This window comes from Oryctolagus cuniculus, chromosome 10 (genome assembly GCF_051225735.1).
Source record: "Oryctolagus cuniculus isolate XC-2025 breed Fujian yellow rabbit chromosome 10, ASM5122573v1, whole genome shotgun sequence".
Lineage (NCBI taxonomy): Eukaryota > Metazoa > Chordata > Mammalia > Lagomorpha > Leporidae > Oryctolagus > Oryctolagus cuniculus.
In genome coordinates, this window is record NC_142876.1 from 63,559,999 (window position 1) to 63,579,159 (window position 19,161).

At 39.4% G+C, this 19,161-nt stretch overlaps 1 protein-coding gene across 1 annotated transcript in view; it reads right to left on the minus strand.

Annotated features, from left to right (window-relative positions):
• The window catches only part of L3MBTL4 (L3MBTL histone methyl-lysine binding protein 4), a 554,392-nt gene that overhangs the window by 440,127 nt on the left and 95,104 nt on the right, over nucleotides 1–19,161 (minus strand). Inside the window, exon 3 of the mRNA XM_089304912.1 lies at nucleotides 2,767–2,857. Within this exon, the coding sequence (XP_089161038.1) occupies nucleotides 2,767–2,857 (91 nt within the window). The remainder of the gene's footprint in view (nucleotides 1–2,766; nucleotides 2,858–19,161) is intronic.

Consider the following 19,161-nt stretch of genomic DNA (forward strand, 5'->3'; position numbering starts at 1 on the left):
TTTGATGTTTCATGCACTTCATCTGCCAATAGGATTTGAGTTGGTTGACTAGAAATGACACTTCTGAAAACAGAAGAGTAATACAGAAAGGGTGCTACTGATATTTCAAGAATTTAACAAATCCAAGTATGATTTAACTCTTCTCTCCACAATGAATGCAGCCCCAGATGTGAATCAGCTAACTGTGTTAATGTGCTAAATTCAACTAAGGAAAATGGATGCTGCAGCTGGCATTAAACAGCAAATTGACACAGTGCAGTGTGAAAATCATCCAAAAGTGTGTCTCTTCAATGATCCTATGTGAACATCCTTTGGAATAACAATATGCTCTAAATAGTTCCAAACTTAAATTAATAACATGGATCTTCAAAGTATCATTTTCTTAAAACTGATCAGAGCAATCCATTTGCATGGAGATGCCATTAAGCACCAGGAATATCACTTAACAGATACTTCCAGAACTCCGGCTACAGTTCACCTATGCCTATGATAAGTGTAAGCACTGCTGCAGTTCACCAAGGGGAAGAACCTAGTGTGAGGGAGGAATAATGGGAAGAAAATTAAGATTAGGTCAGAAACTGAACTGTGCTCTAAGAAGAAATTTGGAATTATACTAATGCTGAAGAGACAGAAGGTTAAATATTCAGACTTCAGTGCAAGACAACCGAGTACTGAGGGGGGAGGGGAAAATGATTTTTAGATGTTTAAGGAGAAATAGTGATTAAAATTAGAAAATATGTTTGGATGATGGGGTAGAATAGCCACACATAATAAACTAAAAAAAAAAATGAAGAAAAACACAATAGCCAATATAGAAGAACTATATAGCACCATTAGTAGATACAATGCATATGGCTGTTTCCCTATGACAATGGTTTCAAACATGTGCAGGCACCAGTTTCACATGGATTGTTAAAACGCAGGTTTCTGGGTTACACCTGATCCAGTATCTGATCCAGTAAGTCTGGAATGGGATCAAGGAATTTGCATGTCTAACAAGACCCCATGCTGCTGGTGGTCTGGGAACCACATCTGAAATCCACTTCCCAAGAATAACTTAAAATGCACCAAATGCTGAGTTTCCTCAGAGTCTGTCTCTTCAAAGCACATAGTACAGCAAACCAAAAATGCTGAGGAGAATGGCATCCTCATAGTACCTCAGATAGGTCCAGGCAATCTCTTAAATACAAGTTCCTCTTGAGGAAGCATTTAGAGCCATGAACTCCCCTACAACAGATCCAAGAGATGGAACCAACGTGGACCTGGGGAACTGGACTCCAGGCCCATGGCAATCATCCCAGTGAGAATGATCCTGAGGGAGCAGGAGCAGGATCCACATCTATAGTTCAATGCCAACCTCAGATCACACTGTCAGTTAAGATCCAGTTCCAAGCCTGGAGCTCAAAAACCACGCTAACCTGGGCATTGCACCAAAGAATGCCTTTGATTATGTCACTTTACCAAGTACAATGTATAAATGCATAAACACAAGACCACATGAAGACCTCAAAACCCAGAAATAGACAGCTGACAAGAGCCCATGAGAGTGTCATGAATGAGAATTCTATAATGGCCCATTACCTCCAAAACTGTCACTAGGGACTTCTGCTCACTGGGCCAACCATTAAATTTGTAGGAATAAACAGCTGTCACAGGAATCAGCACAGGCAAGGTCACCAGAAAGATGATGAACAATATACTTTCTAATTATCTAGATGTTGCTGTGAAAATAATTTTTAGACGGGATTAACATCTAAGTCAGTGGACTGAATAAAGCAGATGATCTCCATAATGCGGATGGGTCTCATTCAAGCAGTTGAAGACTTAATAGGAAAAACTGAGGCCCTTGGGAAAGAAAGAACTCTTCCTCCAGACCAACCTGGGGTCTAAGACTACAAGAATCCTTCCTGGCCCTCCAGCTTTCCCACTGCCCATCAATTTTCACACTTATCAGCCCCCATACCTCTGTGAACCAATTCTTTAAAATCCATTCTCTTTTGTCCCCCACCCCCTCACACACACCCATAGGTTCTGTTTCTCTGGAGAGCCCCAAAATCGCCTCTGAAAGCTCACAACCGCACCCACTTACTTAACAATAATTACCTCTATATTTCTAAAAGAAAAGGCCTCTGCTCACCTTTAAAATAACCTTAAAAATGTATGAGTTTATACCACTATGCATAAAACTCAACAAGAAGCAAGTCATTTAACGTAATTGGAACACCTCTCAGTTATGATTATATAAGCTATTCTATTCCCCTGTGAGGTTCAGTAGTGCCAGGGTTTGGCTGTGATTTTTTTGCCAAAGGGTTCATGTGCTGGAAGCTTGGTCCCAGTGTCGTGACTGAAGTGGAGGAACCTTTAAGAGGTTAGATCCACTGTGAGGCAAGCAGTTCATGTGGGTACTACCCTCTAAAGGAATTAATGCTGATCTCCCAAAGTGAATTCATTCCCATGGGACTGGGTTTTATAAAACAAAGATCCAGGACCTTCGCAGGTTTCTTGATTCCCGTCTCACTGTGTGATCTCTTCCATAACCTCTCAGAGCACTGTGAAGCTGTCCACCATCAGCCCTAAACTGGAGCTTGGCAGAAGCCTGTGCCTTACTATCGGACATCCAGAACTAGGAGCTGAATAGGTATTTTCTCTTCATAAAGTACCTAGGCTCAAATATTTTGTTACAGTCACATGGAATGGACTGAGACAAATAGTGAGTACACACTGTAAGGAAAGAACCAGGAACCAACATCTCATGAAGCATCCAACCTGGTCCAGATGCTCTTGGGAATCCATGCTAAACTTCCTCTTCTTGCTGGGCTGTTTCATCTTCTGTTCAGCGCTCTTTAGCTGTGTTTCTCTGCAAAACAGTGCCACATTAAAAAGTTGAAGAATCCTTGCCCTTCAGAATCACAAAAGCACACAAGGAAACAGTCTTGCTATCACTGACTTTTATAAATAACCCGATAATGAGCTGACAAAAATTTCACCATTGGTTTTAGAGCCCCAATATAATCATAAAATAATGGAGTGAGAAAGGTTTTGCTGGCTCATCTAAAATTTGTATCACAAAGAAAAAAGCTATCACTGTTTTCTCTTCTCTGTGACTAAATACATGGATTTTTGCTTAGAGGACTTAGTCCATTAGGATTCACTACAACCTGCCAACGTGGCCCTGTACTCACGTGCTCTGACCGTCCACAGTGTCAAGATAAAGAAAGGTATTTCTGGTAAGAGATCTTAGTCATTCAAGGAATAGATCAGCAATCTGGAACATAAGAAATAAGAAAAAAAATTGCTAATCTAATGATCCAACATGGGAAGTGAGATACACAGCAGACCCATAGAATAGCAGATGTCCTAAACAACACTCTGGCCTCAAAATCAGCCCTTAAGGCATGCGGATCCGGTTGAAAAGCCCATGAGAGTATTTCAGGCATGGAAAGCCAAGACACTCTGGAGGGAAAAAAAACCCTAAATGAAAGATCTCTGCGAGTGAGATCCCAGTGGAAAGAATGGGTCATCAAAGAAGGAGGTACCTTTCTCTGAAGGGAGGAGAGAACCTCCACTTTGACCATGGCCTTGTCTAAATATGATCAGAGTCAGTGAACTCAGGGGGCTTCCATAGCCTTGGCAGCTCATGACAAGAGCCTAGGGTGATTACTGAGGCCATAAACAAGAGGGTCAATTTGTTAATTCAACAACAGGAGTCACTGTGCACTTACTCCTCATGTAGGATCTTTGTCCTTAGTGTGCTGTACATTGAGATTTAATGCTATAACTAGTACTCAAACAGCATTTTTCACTTTATGTTTCTGTGTGGGAGCAAACTGTTGAAATCTTTACTTAATATATGCTAAACTGATCTTCTGTATATAAAGAGAAATGAAAATGAATCTTGATGTGAATGGAAGGGGAGAGGGAGTGGGAAAGGGGAGGGTTGCGGGTGGGAGGGACGTTATGGGGGGGGAAGCCATTGTAATCCATAAGCTGTACTTTGGAAATCTATATTCATTAAATAAAAGTTTGAAAGCAAAAAAAAAAGATTATTTTTCAATATATTAACAGTGTAGACACTATTCCAACAAAAAGTTCTTTGAAATGTATTTTCTATAGAGCAGCTCAACTATTTTGGAGAACCAACAACCAGTTCTGCACCAATACATTGGAGCTAAAATTAGAAAAACAAAAATCGCGAATAACATTAACAATAGCTCTGTGTGTGTGTGTGTGTGTGTGTGTTTAAAAGTTTAATGCCTTAAATCCTCCAAGGTCATCAGTGCTTTTGGACCACAGCCAAGTTTTTCATGGACATTTCCATCTGAGTAATGATACTTACCAAGCTCATCATTTCCTTCCTCGCTACCTCCCAATTCTATTACCTTCCTATTCACATCAATGATTAATGATCACCGATTTGCCCACAACCAACTCTTACAGTTGGTCAGATTGTGCACTGCTCAAGAGCCTAGGACAAGTGGGGCTAAAATCCACCTGAGACTCCATACATACAGTTCTTTCTGCCACAGGGTTGCATCTGCACAGAAGAAAATGCATACTTTCTAATTCAAACAAAACACCTTTGTGGATAATGGCAGCCACACTTGCACTGAGCCAGAGACTGAAGAGTTGCCATCATTTCATTTTTGCAATTCATCGCTTCATCACAGCACATTTGACAAACCATCACTACCACATCTTCATATGTCCAGAAAGAAATGGAAGTTTCTACACCAAGGAGTAGTATCAAAATACAATTTAGCAGCAACTGAATTCCCTTTATATTATTTATTTATCAGAATATTAATTTATTTTTTTCACCTAAACATTTCTTGAATTTAACTTCTTCTACTCCTCCTTTTAAGAATTCTGATCACTGGGCTGGTGCTGTGGCACAGCAGGTAAAGAAAGCTGCCACCTGCAATGCTGGCATCCCATATCAATTCCTGGCTGCTCCACTTCCAATCCAGCTCCCTGCTAATGTACCTGGGACAACAGTGAAAGATGGCCCAAGTGCTTGGGCCCCCACACTCATGTGCAAGAACCAGAAGAAGCTTCTGGCTGCTGGTTTTGGCCTAGCCCAGACCTGGCCATTGAGGCCATTTTGGTAGTGAACCAGCAGATGGAAGCTATCTCTACCCCACACCTCCCTTCTCTCCCTAACTCTGCCTTTCAAATAATAATAATAATAATAATAATAATAAACAGAATTCTGATCACCTCCAAATTATGGTCTATCAACCCAAAAGGCCTTATAGTTGTTTGCTACACAATGTGCCTGCTGTTTCTTAGCCCCAAACTTTTGCTGGTCCCTCAAACTCAACATTCTTCTTACTTGTGCAGGTCTTAAACACGACACTTAACATTTCATATTATACTGTTTTGATTTGCAGATACATCTCTCTAAACATCCTTATGATGAAGATTGTGAACTATTGAATTGTTTTCTATTTTCTAGATTGTACCCAGCTCCGAACATACTCTCAATCTGTTTGTTGACCTGAACTTAATAAACATGTCTTTCATAATTATATGACAGCCTCAAAGCGCTTAAGTACAAGGGAAATTACAAATAGTTCTTGGTCCACACATTACTCCTTTTGCAATGCTATATCACTGTAGGTAGGCTAGTTCTCAAACTTAATTCCTTTCCACTTTTCTTTAATATACAAAATTTAAAAAATTTTAAAAAAACTTCCTCATATTGATTTGCCTCTAGTCGCATGATATTTATGTCCTTAAGACAGGCACTTACTGACTAAATTCAATAGCATCACATTCATTTTGCAGGATGTAAATCCAATTTATCTTGCCTAGCTCCTGGTAATACTCTGAGTTGTCTATGCAAATGAGCAGCTTAAACTTGATGCCTTTAGCAAAGTATTACTGTGGAAGACATCAGCATTGCCCAGGCAGGCTTGCCTGTCACAGTGAATAATACTCCATGGCTTGTCAAACTGAAATCTTCTGGCTATGATGGTCTCCTCACCCTCAAAGTGATCAGCCTCACTAATCCATAGTAATTATTTCAATAACCCTGGTTTGTCTAAAACAACATGAAAGCCTGGATTTATATTATTATATGTCCAGAAAAAAATGAAAGTTTTTACACCAAGGAGTAGTTTCAAAATACAATTCAGTAACAATTGAACTCCCTTTATTATTAGAAATAATGAAGCAAAAAAAGAGGCTTCCAACAGCTCATATAATATTTTACTGCCAAACAATAAAAATAATAAAATAAAATATACTAGAAAATTTTTACAAAGTAGAACAGAATAATGAACAACAGAGAGACAGACAGTCTGACACACAGGAGACTTACAGAGAAGTCTTATATGAGCCTTTGGAATACCATTTTAACCAATACAACAGAACACTTCTTTTGACACAAACTTAATTTGGTTGGTATCTTTGACACAGTATCAAATTACAAGTACTGTTCTGATTGTCCCTGACACAATAAATGGCCCCCTTGGTGGTGGGGTGTGTGTGTGTGTGTGTGTGTGCAAATACCCCATCAGCCATGTGCCTCCCTGCTGAGCTTTAAAGAATTCAAAGTTTTTAGAATCAAGGAAGAATAATGTCAAGTTATAAACACATTAAAGAACAAATTATATAGGGGAAATAAAGGTAAGTGATGACTGGACTGAGCTACTCCTCAGTGTACTTTGGCTCTGCAACACCCAAGAACTAACTATAATAGGCAAGGTGATTATAAATCATTTTAATTAGAGGACCTTGTAAATAGTATTTACATTTTAAAAATATGGCAGATAGCACATGTATATAGCATTTCTGTAGAGAACTTGGAAATACTGTATTGATTTTTCACATAATCCTCTTAATCAGTTTTATCTACCTCCCAGTTAGAAATATGACTGCACATTGTCTAACATGGGGTGGGGAGTGACAACTGTGGGCTGTATAGAAGCCCCGTGAAATCATTTGGTCTGGCTTTGCCAAGGCAACAACAGGCAGGTCACAAAATTGAATAAATCTATAGCAGACTAATTTTTAAGCTGATAAAAACTGGCCCATGAATGATGTCATAAATATCCAAAGGACCCTTGGCAGTAAAAAGGTTCCCCACCCTGCTAACACTGGTCTTCCTGACCTCTTAGTTAGGGAGACAAATTAGACTGCTATTTGAAAAGCATCTGAACACTGTCAACTCTTCCTGTTGCACAGGTCTATTAAACAACAAAAGTAATTTACCACCTGCTTATGTCCAGGTATTATTAGGTAATTCTTTCAAAAAGGATTTATTGATCACCTGTTATCACAACCCACAGCATAACAGGTACATCAGGGATACACAGGTGATTCATCAGACATCCAGGACAGGGAGATAAGCAAAGGAGCTGCAGCCCTATACCCAGGAGAACTGTCCTTCTGCCACTATCCTGGGGCAAGTTCTAACAGCACCACCTTTTGCTCCCGCAATATGCCAGTGTGAACAAATCATACAGCACTGTGTGGTTAAGAGATGTACAGAAATTAATATGAAATGTAGCACATGCCATTACAAATCTCACAGGGACATGAGTGTTCACAGGAGGGAAACATATCCAACAATATCCACTATGGAGGAACAGGTCACCTTCTTCTAGAGTACTGCACAGAATTTAAAATGACTTAACACCAAAATATTGCATACAAGTATCTGAGCATCCTACTGATTTCTTGCTACTTCAAAAATGTTACTAAACTAAAATTTATTCATCCAATTGATACTCAATTGACTGTGTATCCAACTGATACACAGTCATTAGTGTTTAAATAAATCATTTAATTACAACTGAATTCATGTTGTCAACTTATGCATGAAACACTGATCCTTTCTAACTGTATTAATAATAATACCTAATGGGCCCGGCACTGTGGCACAGCGGGTTAATGCCCTGGCCTGAGGCAACGCCATCCCATATGGGAATTGGTTCAAGACCAGGCTGCTCCACTTCCAATCCAGCTCTCTGCTATAGCCTGGGAAAGCCGTGGAGGATGACCCAAGTCCTTGGGTCCCTGCACCCACGTGGAAGACGCGGAGGAGGCTCCTGGCTCCTGGCTTTGGATTGGTGCAGCTCTGGCTGTTGCGGCCAAATGGGGAGTGAACCGTCAGATGGAAGACCTCTCAATTTCTCTCTCTCTCTGCCTCTCCTTTCTCTCTGTGTAACTCAGACCTTCAAATAAATAAATCATAAAAATAAAGAAACAAAGAAATAACAGTTAATAGGGTTGAGCTCTCACATACCAGGCATGGTTATCAGCCTTCTACCTGAACACTTTCCATGGATACTTATGACAACATCCAATAATGTCACACAACCACACCCCATTTATCCTTAAGGAAACACAAAGAGGTTCAGTAACATGTCCAAAGGTATACAACAGATTCCCAGGTGGTATGATTCTAGGATCCCTCTTTTAAACACCATACTGTAACTATTATAAATTCAGCCATTAAAAGCTTAACAATTCAGTACCCAGCCAAACCCTTTTGACATACAAGGATCTAGGTCAGAATCTGACAGTAAATTCCCTGTGGGCAGCCCTGTCCCTCATGTAGAGCTGAACTGAGGAATTGCTCTGGATCATCACTCTACAGACATAAGGGAAGCCACCTGCTTTGATAATATTTTCTATTTTGTCTTTATTATTCTGAAATTTTAGCAAGTGGATAGTTAATTATGGACTGAACATGCATTCCTACGTCTCACCCAAGGCTTTGTGAGAATGGCACAAGAAGCCCTAAGATTCAGGGTTCCAAAGATAAAAAACAGAGCTGCTTGAAACTGAAAATGTTCTATGCCGGCGCCACGGCTCACTAGGCTAATCCTCCGCCTGCGGCGCCAGCACCCCAGGTTCTAGTCCCGGTTGGGGCAATGGTTCTGTCCCGGTTGCTCCTCTTCCAGTCCAGCTCTCTGCTGTGGCCCGGGAAGGCAGTAGAGGATGGCCCAAGTGCTTGGGCCCTGCATCTGCATGGGAAACCAGGAGGAAGCACCTGGCTCCTGGCTTCGGATTGGCGCAGCACACTGGCCGTAGCAGCCATTTGGAGGGTGAACCAAAGGAAGAAAGACCTTTTTCTCTGTCTCTCTCTCTCTCACTGTCTAACTCTGCCTGTCAAAAAAAAAAAAAAAAAGAAAGAAAGAAACTGAAAATGTTCTAAACAGTTACTGACTAGACACATTTTCCAGTCTGAGTCATCTGTATCAAGTGCAGCTACAATCATATCAGATCATCAGAATAATAATTTTTTCCTCCTTCCCCCACCCCACCATAATACACACACAATTGCTCAGCCCTATGAAAAATAGAAACCTCAACTTGAAGACAGGAGCATCAGCATAGGAGTTAAGTCTGGTGTGTCTATTTTAATGACTATCTGTTCTGAGCTCTTTCTAGAACAATATTTAACACTTTCTACTCTATCCAAAATAATATAGAAGCTAACACAGATAAACATGCCCTCTTTATCTCCTTATAAGAAAATGTCTCTTAGAAGTTGGTTCATATGCAGGTCCCTAACTCTGAGACAATTATTTTTTTTAACTCATTGTTGGAGACCAACACTGTGGCATGGTGGGTAAAGCTGCCACCTGCAGTGCTGGCATCCCATCTGGAGTCCCGGCTGCTCCACTCCAGATCCAGCTCTCTGCTAGAGTCTGGGGAAGCAGTATAAGATGGCCCAAGTGCTTGAGCCCCAGTACGCACCTGGGAGACCTGGAAGAAGCTCCTGGCTCCTGGCTTTGGATCGGCACAGCTCTGGCCATTGCAGCCATTTGGGAATTTAACCAGTGGATGGAAGACTTCTCTCTCTCTCTCTGTCCCTCTTTCTGCTTCTGTCTCTCTAACTCTGCCTTTCAAATAAAGAAATAAATTTTTTCCCAAATAAACCTTTTATTTAATGAATACAAATTTCATAAGTACAACTTGAGGAATACAGTGATTCTTCCAATCATATCTGCCCTCTCATCCCTACTCCCACACCACCTCTTCCTCCCTCTCCCATTCCCAGTCCCATTCTCCATTAAGAAAAAAAAAACTGTTCCTGAACAATCAAGACAAGCCTTGTTCAAGTCATTGCTTCTCAAAGCATCAATTTCACTTCTACATATTTTAGGGGCTTATTTAACCCTAGTATGCAGGGTTAAATTTGCAAATCAATCAATGTGATACATCACGTTAACAAACTGAAGAACAAAAACTATATGATTGTCTCAACAGATGCTGAGAAAGCATCTGATAAAATACAACATCCTTTCATGATGAAAGCTTTAAGCAAATTGGATATAGAAGGCATCTAGAGAATTTATGACAAACCCACAGACAGCCTCATACTGAATGGGGAAAAGTTGGAAGCATTCCCAGTGAGATCTGGAACCAGACAAGGATGCCCACTCTCACCTTTGCTATTCAATATAGTCCTGGGAGTTTTAGTCAAAGCCATTAGGCAAGAAAAAGAAATCAAAGGGATACAAATTGGGAAGGAGGAAGTCAAACTATACCTATTTGCAGATGACATGATTCTATATACAAAGGATCCAAACAACTCCACTAACAGACTATTGGAACTCATAAAAGAATTGGGAAGAGTGTCAGAATATAAAATTAATACACAAAAATCAATAACCTTTGCATTCACAGAAAATTCCATGAATGAGAAAGAACTTCTAAGATCAATTCCATTCACAATAGCTACAACAAAATTAAATATCTTGGATAAATTTAACCAAGTATGTCAGAGATCTCTATGATAATTATAAACCTTAAGGAAATATAAGAGGACACAAAAAAATAGAAAAATCTTCCATGTTCATGGATTGCAAGAATCGGTATCATCAAAATGTACATAATACTTAAAGCAATTTACAGATTCAATTCAATTCCAATCAAAATACCAATGACACTCTTCTCAGATCTAGAAAAAATAATGCTAAAATTCATATGAAAACACAAAAGACCCCAAATAGCTAAATCAACCTTATGCAACAAAAACAAACCCAGAGGCATCATAATAACAGATTTCAAGACATACCACAGGGCAATTATAATCAAAACAGCCTAGGATTGGTGAACAAAAAATAAATAAATAAAAAGATGCGTAGACCAATGGAACAGAATAGAAATTCCAGAAATCAATCCATGGATTTACAATCAACTTATTTTTGACAAAGGAATTAAAATCAAGCCCTGGAGCAAGGACAGTCTCTTCAACAAACGGTGCTGGGAAAACTGGCTCTCCACATGTAGAAATATAAAGCAGAACTCCTATTTTACACCTTACATAAAATCCACTGAAAATGGATCAAAGACTTAAATCTATACCATCAAATTATTAAGAGAACATTGGAGAAACATTTCAAGACACTGGCATCAGCAAAGACTTCTTGGAAAAAACCCCAGAGGCAAAGGCAATCAAAGCTAAAATTGACAAGTGGGATTACATCAAATTGAGAAGCTTTTGTACTGCAAAAGAAACACTCAGCAAAGTGAAGAGGCAACTGACAGAATGGGAGAAAATATTTGCAAACTATGCAACTGATAAACAATATCCAAAATCTATAAAGAGCTCAAGAAACTCAATAACAAACAATCCAGTTAGGAAAGGGGCAAAGGACTTGGACAGGCATTTTTCATAAAAGGAAATCCAAATGGTCAACACACACATGGAAAAAGCTCAAGATCACTACCCATCAAGGAAATGCAAATCAATACTACAATGAAATTTTACCTCACCCCAGTTAGAATGGCTCACATACAGAAATCAACAACGAACAAATGCTGGCTAGGATGTGGGGGGAAAGGTTCCCTTAACCCACTGTTGGTGGTAACATAAACTGGTACAGACACTGTGTAAGATAGTATGAAGATATCTCAGAAATCTAAATACAGACCTATCATATGACCCAGCCATCCCACTCCTGGGAATGCACCATAGGAAATGAAATAAGCATTGGAAAGAGTTATCTGTACCTCCATGTTTATTACAGCTTGATTCACAATAGCCAAATATGGAATAACCCCAGATGTCCATCAACTGAAGACTAAATAAAGAAATTATGGTATATTTACACCATAATTACTTCTATTACACAGAAGTAAAAATAAAATGAAATTCTGTCATTTGCAACAAAATGTATGCAAACGGAAACCATTGTACTTTGTAAAATAAGCCAGTCCCAATAAGACAAATACCATATGGTCTCCCTGAATTGTGGTAACTAATAGAGTACCTAAAAGGTAATCTACAGAAGTGAAATTGACACTTTGAGATGTGATGATTTTGAACAGCCCTTGTCTCAACTGTTAAGGAACTTTTTTTTTTTTTTAGCCCACACTATTTGTTGAACTCTTTACTTAGTGTAGGGTTAATCTTATGTATATAAAGTTAATTGAAAATAGATCTTTGTAAAAAATAAGAATGGGAATAGGAGAGGGAGAAGGAAGAATGTTAGGGGTTCTGGCAGGAGAGAGGATAAGTTGGACGAATCACTATGTTCCTAAATTTGTATATATGAAATGCATGAAGTTTATATACCTTAAATAAAATACTTCTAGGTAAAAAAAAAATGAGTCAATCACTTAACTGAAAGCATGAAAACCATAAAACTCCTGAGTAAAATGTAGGGGTAAACTTTCATGCCCTTGGGTTAGGTAATGATTTTTTGGATATGACATCATCAGGACAAGTAATTTAAAAAAAAAAAAAAAAAAAAAAAAAAAAAAACAGAAAGTGGACCACATTAAAATTAAAATTCTTTGCTGAGAATTACACTATTAAGAAAATGAAAGTAAAACTCACAGAATGGGAGAAAAAATTTGTCAATCATTTATTTAAATGACTTCTATATAGAATATACAAAGAAGTCACATAACTCAATAATAAAAAGACAACTGACCTAAAAAGTATAGAAACATTTGAACATTTGAACAGACTTTTCTGTAAAGAAAGTTGTTCAAAAGCTCAATAAGCACATGTAAACTTGCTCTACATTATTAATCAGGGATAACAGAAATCAAAACACAATGAGAAATCACTTAACATCTACTAAAACAACTATAATCAAATAGCACAGAAACAAGGATATTTAGAAAATATAACTTTTATCCCATAACTACTTTGGAAAATAACTTGGCAATACATCAAAATGTTAAACAAATTAAACACTAATTCCACTACTAGATCTACACTTAAGAAAAATGAAAATGTGTCCACACCAAAGCCTGCATATGAATGTTCACAGAAGCATTATTTTTATCTGCTAAAAGAGTACAAACAATCTAAAGTCTACCAGCTGATGTGTGGATAAACAAAATGCAGGTATCCACAAATGGACTACTATTCAGACATGAATATGCACTGATATGTACCACAACATAGATGAACCCTGAAAACACTGTAAGTGAAAGAAGGATGTTAGCAAAGACCACATATTATATGACTCCATTTAGACAAAACTTCCCTAGACAAGGCTATGATGATAAAACATCAATAACTGGTTCCCTAGGACTGGAGATTAGAGTCCTAGGGTGCCTGTTAATGGGTATCAGACATTTTTAGAGTGGATAAACTGTTCTAAACTTAGATTGCACAACCCTATGAATAAAGAATCCGAATGTACACTTTAGATGAGTGGTTTCACAAATCTCAGTAAAGCTGTTTTTAAAATGTAGTTGGTGTCTAAAAAGGAAATCAGAATCCTACAAAAGACTGAACCTGGACACAGTCAATAAGATTAAAAATGAATTGGAAGTGAAGAGCACAAGGAACAAGCAAACAAAACAGAACTAAAGATTTATTTTAATCAAACAAAACAGATACATTGGTAAATATCACAAAAAGAGCAATAATGTTGGAATTAATTTACAAGTCAATAAATTCCAATCAAAAGCTTGTTTGGTCTGGTAGTTAAGATACTGCTTGGATTGCCTGCATTCCATATTGGAGTGCCTGTGTTTGAGTCCTGGCTTCACTCCCTATTCTAGCTTCCTGGAAGCTATGGGTGAGGGCTCCAGTAGTTAGGCTCTTGCCACCCAAAAGAAAAGCTTGTACTGGGTTCTGGCTCCCAGCTTTAGACTGGTCTAGCTCTCACTGGGAGCATTTGGAAACGCTCTCTCTCTCTCCCTCTCTTTCTCTCTCCTCTCTGTATGTATGCGTGTGTGTGCATGTGTGTGTGTGTGTGTGCATGTGTGTGTCTGCCATGCAGATAACTTTTTAAGAAAAACCTAACATAATTTTTCTTGAAGTTTGTCAAAATTTTTCTAAAATGAATAAACAAAAGACAAAAAAGCTAAGAACAGGTGTGTGAAAATATTTACCTTATCATTTTATTATAAAGCTATATTTATTAAAGTAGTGTGAAACTTATGCAGAGACAAGCAAACAGACCAATTAAAGAGATTGAGAGCCGGCACCGTGGCTCACTAAGCTAATTCTCCACCTTGCAGCGCTGGGACCCTGGGTTCTAGTCCCGGTTGGGGTGCCAGTTCTGTCCCGGTTGCTCCCCTTCCAGGCCAGCTCTCTGCTGTGGCCCGGGAGTGCAGTGGAGGATGGCCCAAGTGCTTGGGCCCTGCACCCCATGGGAGACCAGGATAAGCACCTGGCTCCTGGCTTCGGATCAGCGCGATACGCCAGCCGCAGCGCACCGGCCACGGCGGCCACTGGAGGGTGAACCAATGGCAAAAAGGAAGACCTTTCTCTCTGTCTCTCTCTCTCACTGTCCACTCGGCCTGTCAAAAAAAATAAATATAAAATAAATAAAGAGATTGAGAAAGCGCAAAAATGTAAGGGTATGTATGAAAATGTGATTACCAGAAGAAGTATTTATAAATTATTATGGAAAGAATAAATACACTAATAAATGGTAATATCACAACTTTTTTAGTCATATGTTCAAGCCAATAAACAAAAACCACTGGAATTAACTTTGATTGCTTTATTTCTCGTGATATACAAATCTACCATCAAATCTTATTGACTTTAAAAAACATACAATTCCTCAGTCGTCTCCACCCTTGCTCCCTTCAGTCCACTTCCTACCAGTAGATAGAGTGAACATTAGTCAACAAACAAAATGGATCATATTGGTCACCTACACATAGCTCTACAAAAACTTCAATGAACTAACTCATGAAGTTACACAAGTTTTGGGAGCCAGCATGTGGCATAGTGGGTAAAGCCACCACTTGCAGTGCCGTCATCCTATGTGGGCACCGGTTTAAGTCCCAGCTGCTCCACTTCCAATCCAGCTCTCTGCTACGGCCTGGGAAAGCTGCAGAAGATGGCCCAAGTCTTTGGGCCCCTGTACCAGTGTGGGAGACCCTGAAGAAGCTCCTGGCTCCTGGCTTCGGATCAGCGCAGCTCTAGCCATTGCGGCCAATTGGGGAGTGAACTAGTGGATGGAAAAATCTCACTTTCTCTCTCTCTGCCTCTCCTCCTCTCTCTGTGTAACTCTGACTTTCAGATAAATAAATATTTTTTTAAAAAAAGAAGTTACGCAAGTTTAAAAGGGTTAATATGTGCAAAGCAGTGCCTTGCACACAGTAACAATAAAGAGGCAATGTAGTCTTCTCATTTGGTTCTACCTTTTACCTTTTCCTTCCCATCCTTTCCTTAACTAATTAGACCTAAAGCCAACAGATTAGGCAGAGTAAGGTAGGTGTCAACATGAGGGCAGAGAAATCCACATGGGCCCAAATGATGTTAGATCCAAAGAGGATAAGGAACATATCACATGTTGGGAGAGGAAGAGTGTCCTGCTTGGGAACTGGAAACTATTTTGGAATGAGTACATTTGATCAGGTTTCAAGAAAGTTAAGGGAAAATAGAATTTAGAGACACTGTAGATTTTCCATGAACCTCCTGAAGACCCCTTATATATTTCCCAGGGCGATCTACCAAGAAGCTGCAGAGAAGCGATACTTCACTGCAAGTGGTCACACTGAGCACAACCAGCACCCAGATCTTGACTTCTAAATACTATTCTCCATTGAAAGGAACCAGGGGTTCCTTGGAAAAAATAGCTGGCTCCAGGATTGGTCACTGGAAGAAAAAGATGAACTTGAAATATCTTGGTGTGTCATAACCTAAGTTCAAGAAAGACGGAAACATGATGAAAGGGCATGGAAACAAGAGGTTCCCGCTGATAAAATCAGGGACAATTTCAACATCAAAATAAGCAATGGACCTTGAGAGCTTGTTTGGAGGTTCTAGCAGGGGAGTGCAGCTACTCCTATATCCTTGATGGAAGACCAGTCCTCCTCTAGCAGGGAACATCTCCTCTTCAACCTAGCACACAGCTTTGGGAGGAGTGCTGAGGGAGGAAGAGGACATCCACCTAGCCCGCCAGATCAGCTGAATCAACCCTGGCAATAAATGGGGTGACAGATGACACAGCCAGATCGCCCTCACATCCAAAAAATAAGTAATGATAATAATGGTTTACAGCCCACTAGAGACCTATGAGACTACATGGATACAGATAAATATATACATTTACAAATCAATGCATATTTTTAGGAAACCATTTTACATGAATTTTTGAAGAACCTTCTTATGAATAAATTTCCTTTCCTTTCTTTGGCACCAAAATAAACTTACCTTTTAATTGCATTTTTCCATAAATTTTTCGAAGTCTCTTTGTAAAAACATAGCTGAGAATGGCATCAACTATACACAGCAGTTACATCTCAGGAGGGGTAAAGATAAATAGGTTTGGGGATAGGAAAGCTCAACTGTAATTATAATACTTTCTTCCTGTTAAGAAATGGAAGTAAATATGGCAATGTGTTAAAATTATTATATCTGCATGGTCAGTATTTTCTTATTCTGTGTACATCATTGCATACAGGAAATATTTATAATAAAAATCCAACATTCAGGAATAATTTTATAGGAGGAATTTTATGGGTTCTTACCTTCACTTGTTTTTTTTTTTAATATTTGTTTTATTTATTTGAAAGGTAGAGTACACAAAAGGGTTGAAGGAGGTAGAGGTCTTCCATCCACTGCTTCACTCCACAAATGCCTGCTACAGACAGGGCTGAGCCAGTCACTTGGAGCCCAGAACTCCGCCCATGTCTCTAACAAGGTGCAGAGGCCTAACCACTTGGACCATTGTCTGTTGCTTTCCCTGGTGCATTTCCCAGAGTTGCGTTGAAAGTGGAACATTCAGGACTTAAGCCAGCACTCCAATATGAGATACCAGTATCACAAGTAGGGTTTAACCCTCTGCACCACAATACCAGCCCCATCTTTACTTCTATAAGGACTTGTTTGGCCTACGAATATTGCCATCAAGGAATGAAATTATGTACCATCACCCTTCTGTATTGACAGGTTGCAATCCATGAATCCAATCAAGAATGGAAAACATTACAGGAGCTGGCACTGCAGCGCAGCAGGTTAAAGCCCTGGCCTGAAGCACCAGCATTCCATATGGGCACCGGCTCTAGTCCCGGCTGCCCCTCTTCCCACCCAGCTCTCTGCTATGGCCTGGGAAATCAGTGGAAGATGGCCCAAGTCCTTGGGCCCCTGCGCCCATGTGGGAGACCCAGAAGAAGCTCCTGGTCCTGGCTTCAGATTGTGCAGCTCTGGCCATTGTGGCCATCTGGGGAATGAAATAGCAGATGGAAGTCCTCTCTCTCTGTCTCCACCTTTCTCTGTAACTCTGTCTTTAAAATAAATAAAAATAAACCTTAAAAAAGAAAACATTACAAAAATAAATCCACTAAGTTCAAAAAGAAAAAACTTGATTTTGTTGCATGCCAAGCATTACACTGAATCCACATGAATGATAGGATGTTTAGGCACTGTGTTAGATATTACACATAAGCTACAGAGGATGCAAAGTGTACAAGAAGATGTTGGGTAAGTTATTTGCAGTTTATGTAAGAGACTTAAGGATCCAAGGATTTGGGTATCCACGGGAGCTGAGGTGGTCCTGCAACCAATCCCCCATAAACACCAAGGGATGACTGTACTTCATCCATATCCATCATTTGCTCAGAACCTCAAGTAACAACTGGGACATTTAATAAATTATATCATCATACTTGCAGCTGCTTTTTATTAAGCAAGCTCTTCTCACATGCCAGGCATGTGTTGGTGGCCTCACAATGCCCACTCAGACTGAATTAGCAAGGTGGCACCATCAGTAGCAGCAAAACTGGCTTTCCACTAATCAAAAACTTTACATCTTAACCAGCATCTCCATTTCTAAAAGAATGTTGCTACTACCTCTGGCTACAAAGGCAGAGCATTTATTTAATCCATAGGAGTAATATTAACATACACTTTGACTGTTGAATAGTGAGGAAATGTGTAAACAAATCACCCACCTATGCTCACAGGGATATTTGGTAGCAGAACTAGAACTAAATTGTAAGATTTAAACAGATCACTTCACACTTTATTGAGGAGGACAGAGTATACTCATTACAACAGATTTTCCAACAAATGCCACTCTGGGGCCTTGCCAAAATTAAATGTTCCTAATATCACACCACTAAGCACCACTCAAATACATTGCCTTCCAGGAATATCTTTAATACATTGGCTCTTAAATCATGACAACTGGTACTGTTGCCTAAAATAACATACTACACTAAATGCCATGAAAGCACATTATTTGCAGGAATAAAAATCAAACTGTATTGTTATTAGAGCATGTCTCTCTATTAGCATTTCCGGACATCATCAAATCTTTTGTGAGTTCTAATAATTAGAATTTGCATGAGGCAAATAAAAACTAGTACTGCAGGAACTTTCTCCAGTCTGAGATGATGACAGCAAGAAGGCAGACTACAGTAATGGGAAATTCATTGACACCAGTTGTAGATCTGTCTCTCCAGCTAACTCACAACAAGATCATGGCCAATCAGAGCTCCACCAAGCCTCGCCCACACCAAATGACCTGCAGAGTTCTTAAGGAAGATAAGACAATGTTTGGGAACACATTATTTTTAAAATAAAATTGTAATACGCATGCAGAACAGACATAAAAAAGGAGTGTACAGCTAAACATACTTTCAGACACTGGACACTCTCCAGTAACCAGAACCTTGTAACCAGAATTGAAACCGACAACACACCATGTTAAAATATCTTTCACTCACTATCAAGGGATTATCCTTGCTAATCCTGATGGTTATCTCAATTCT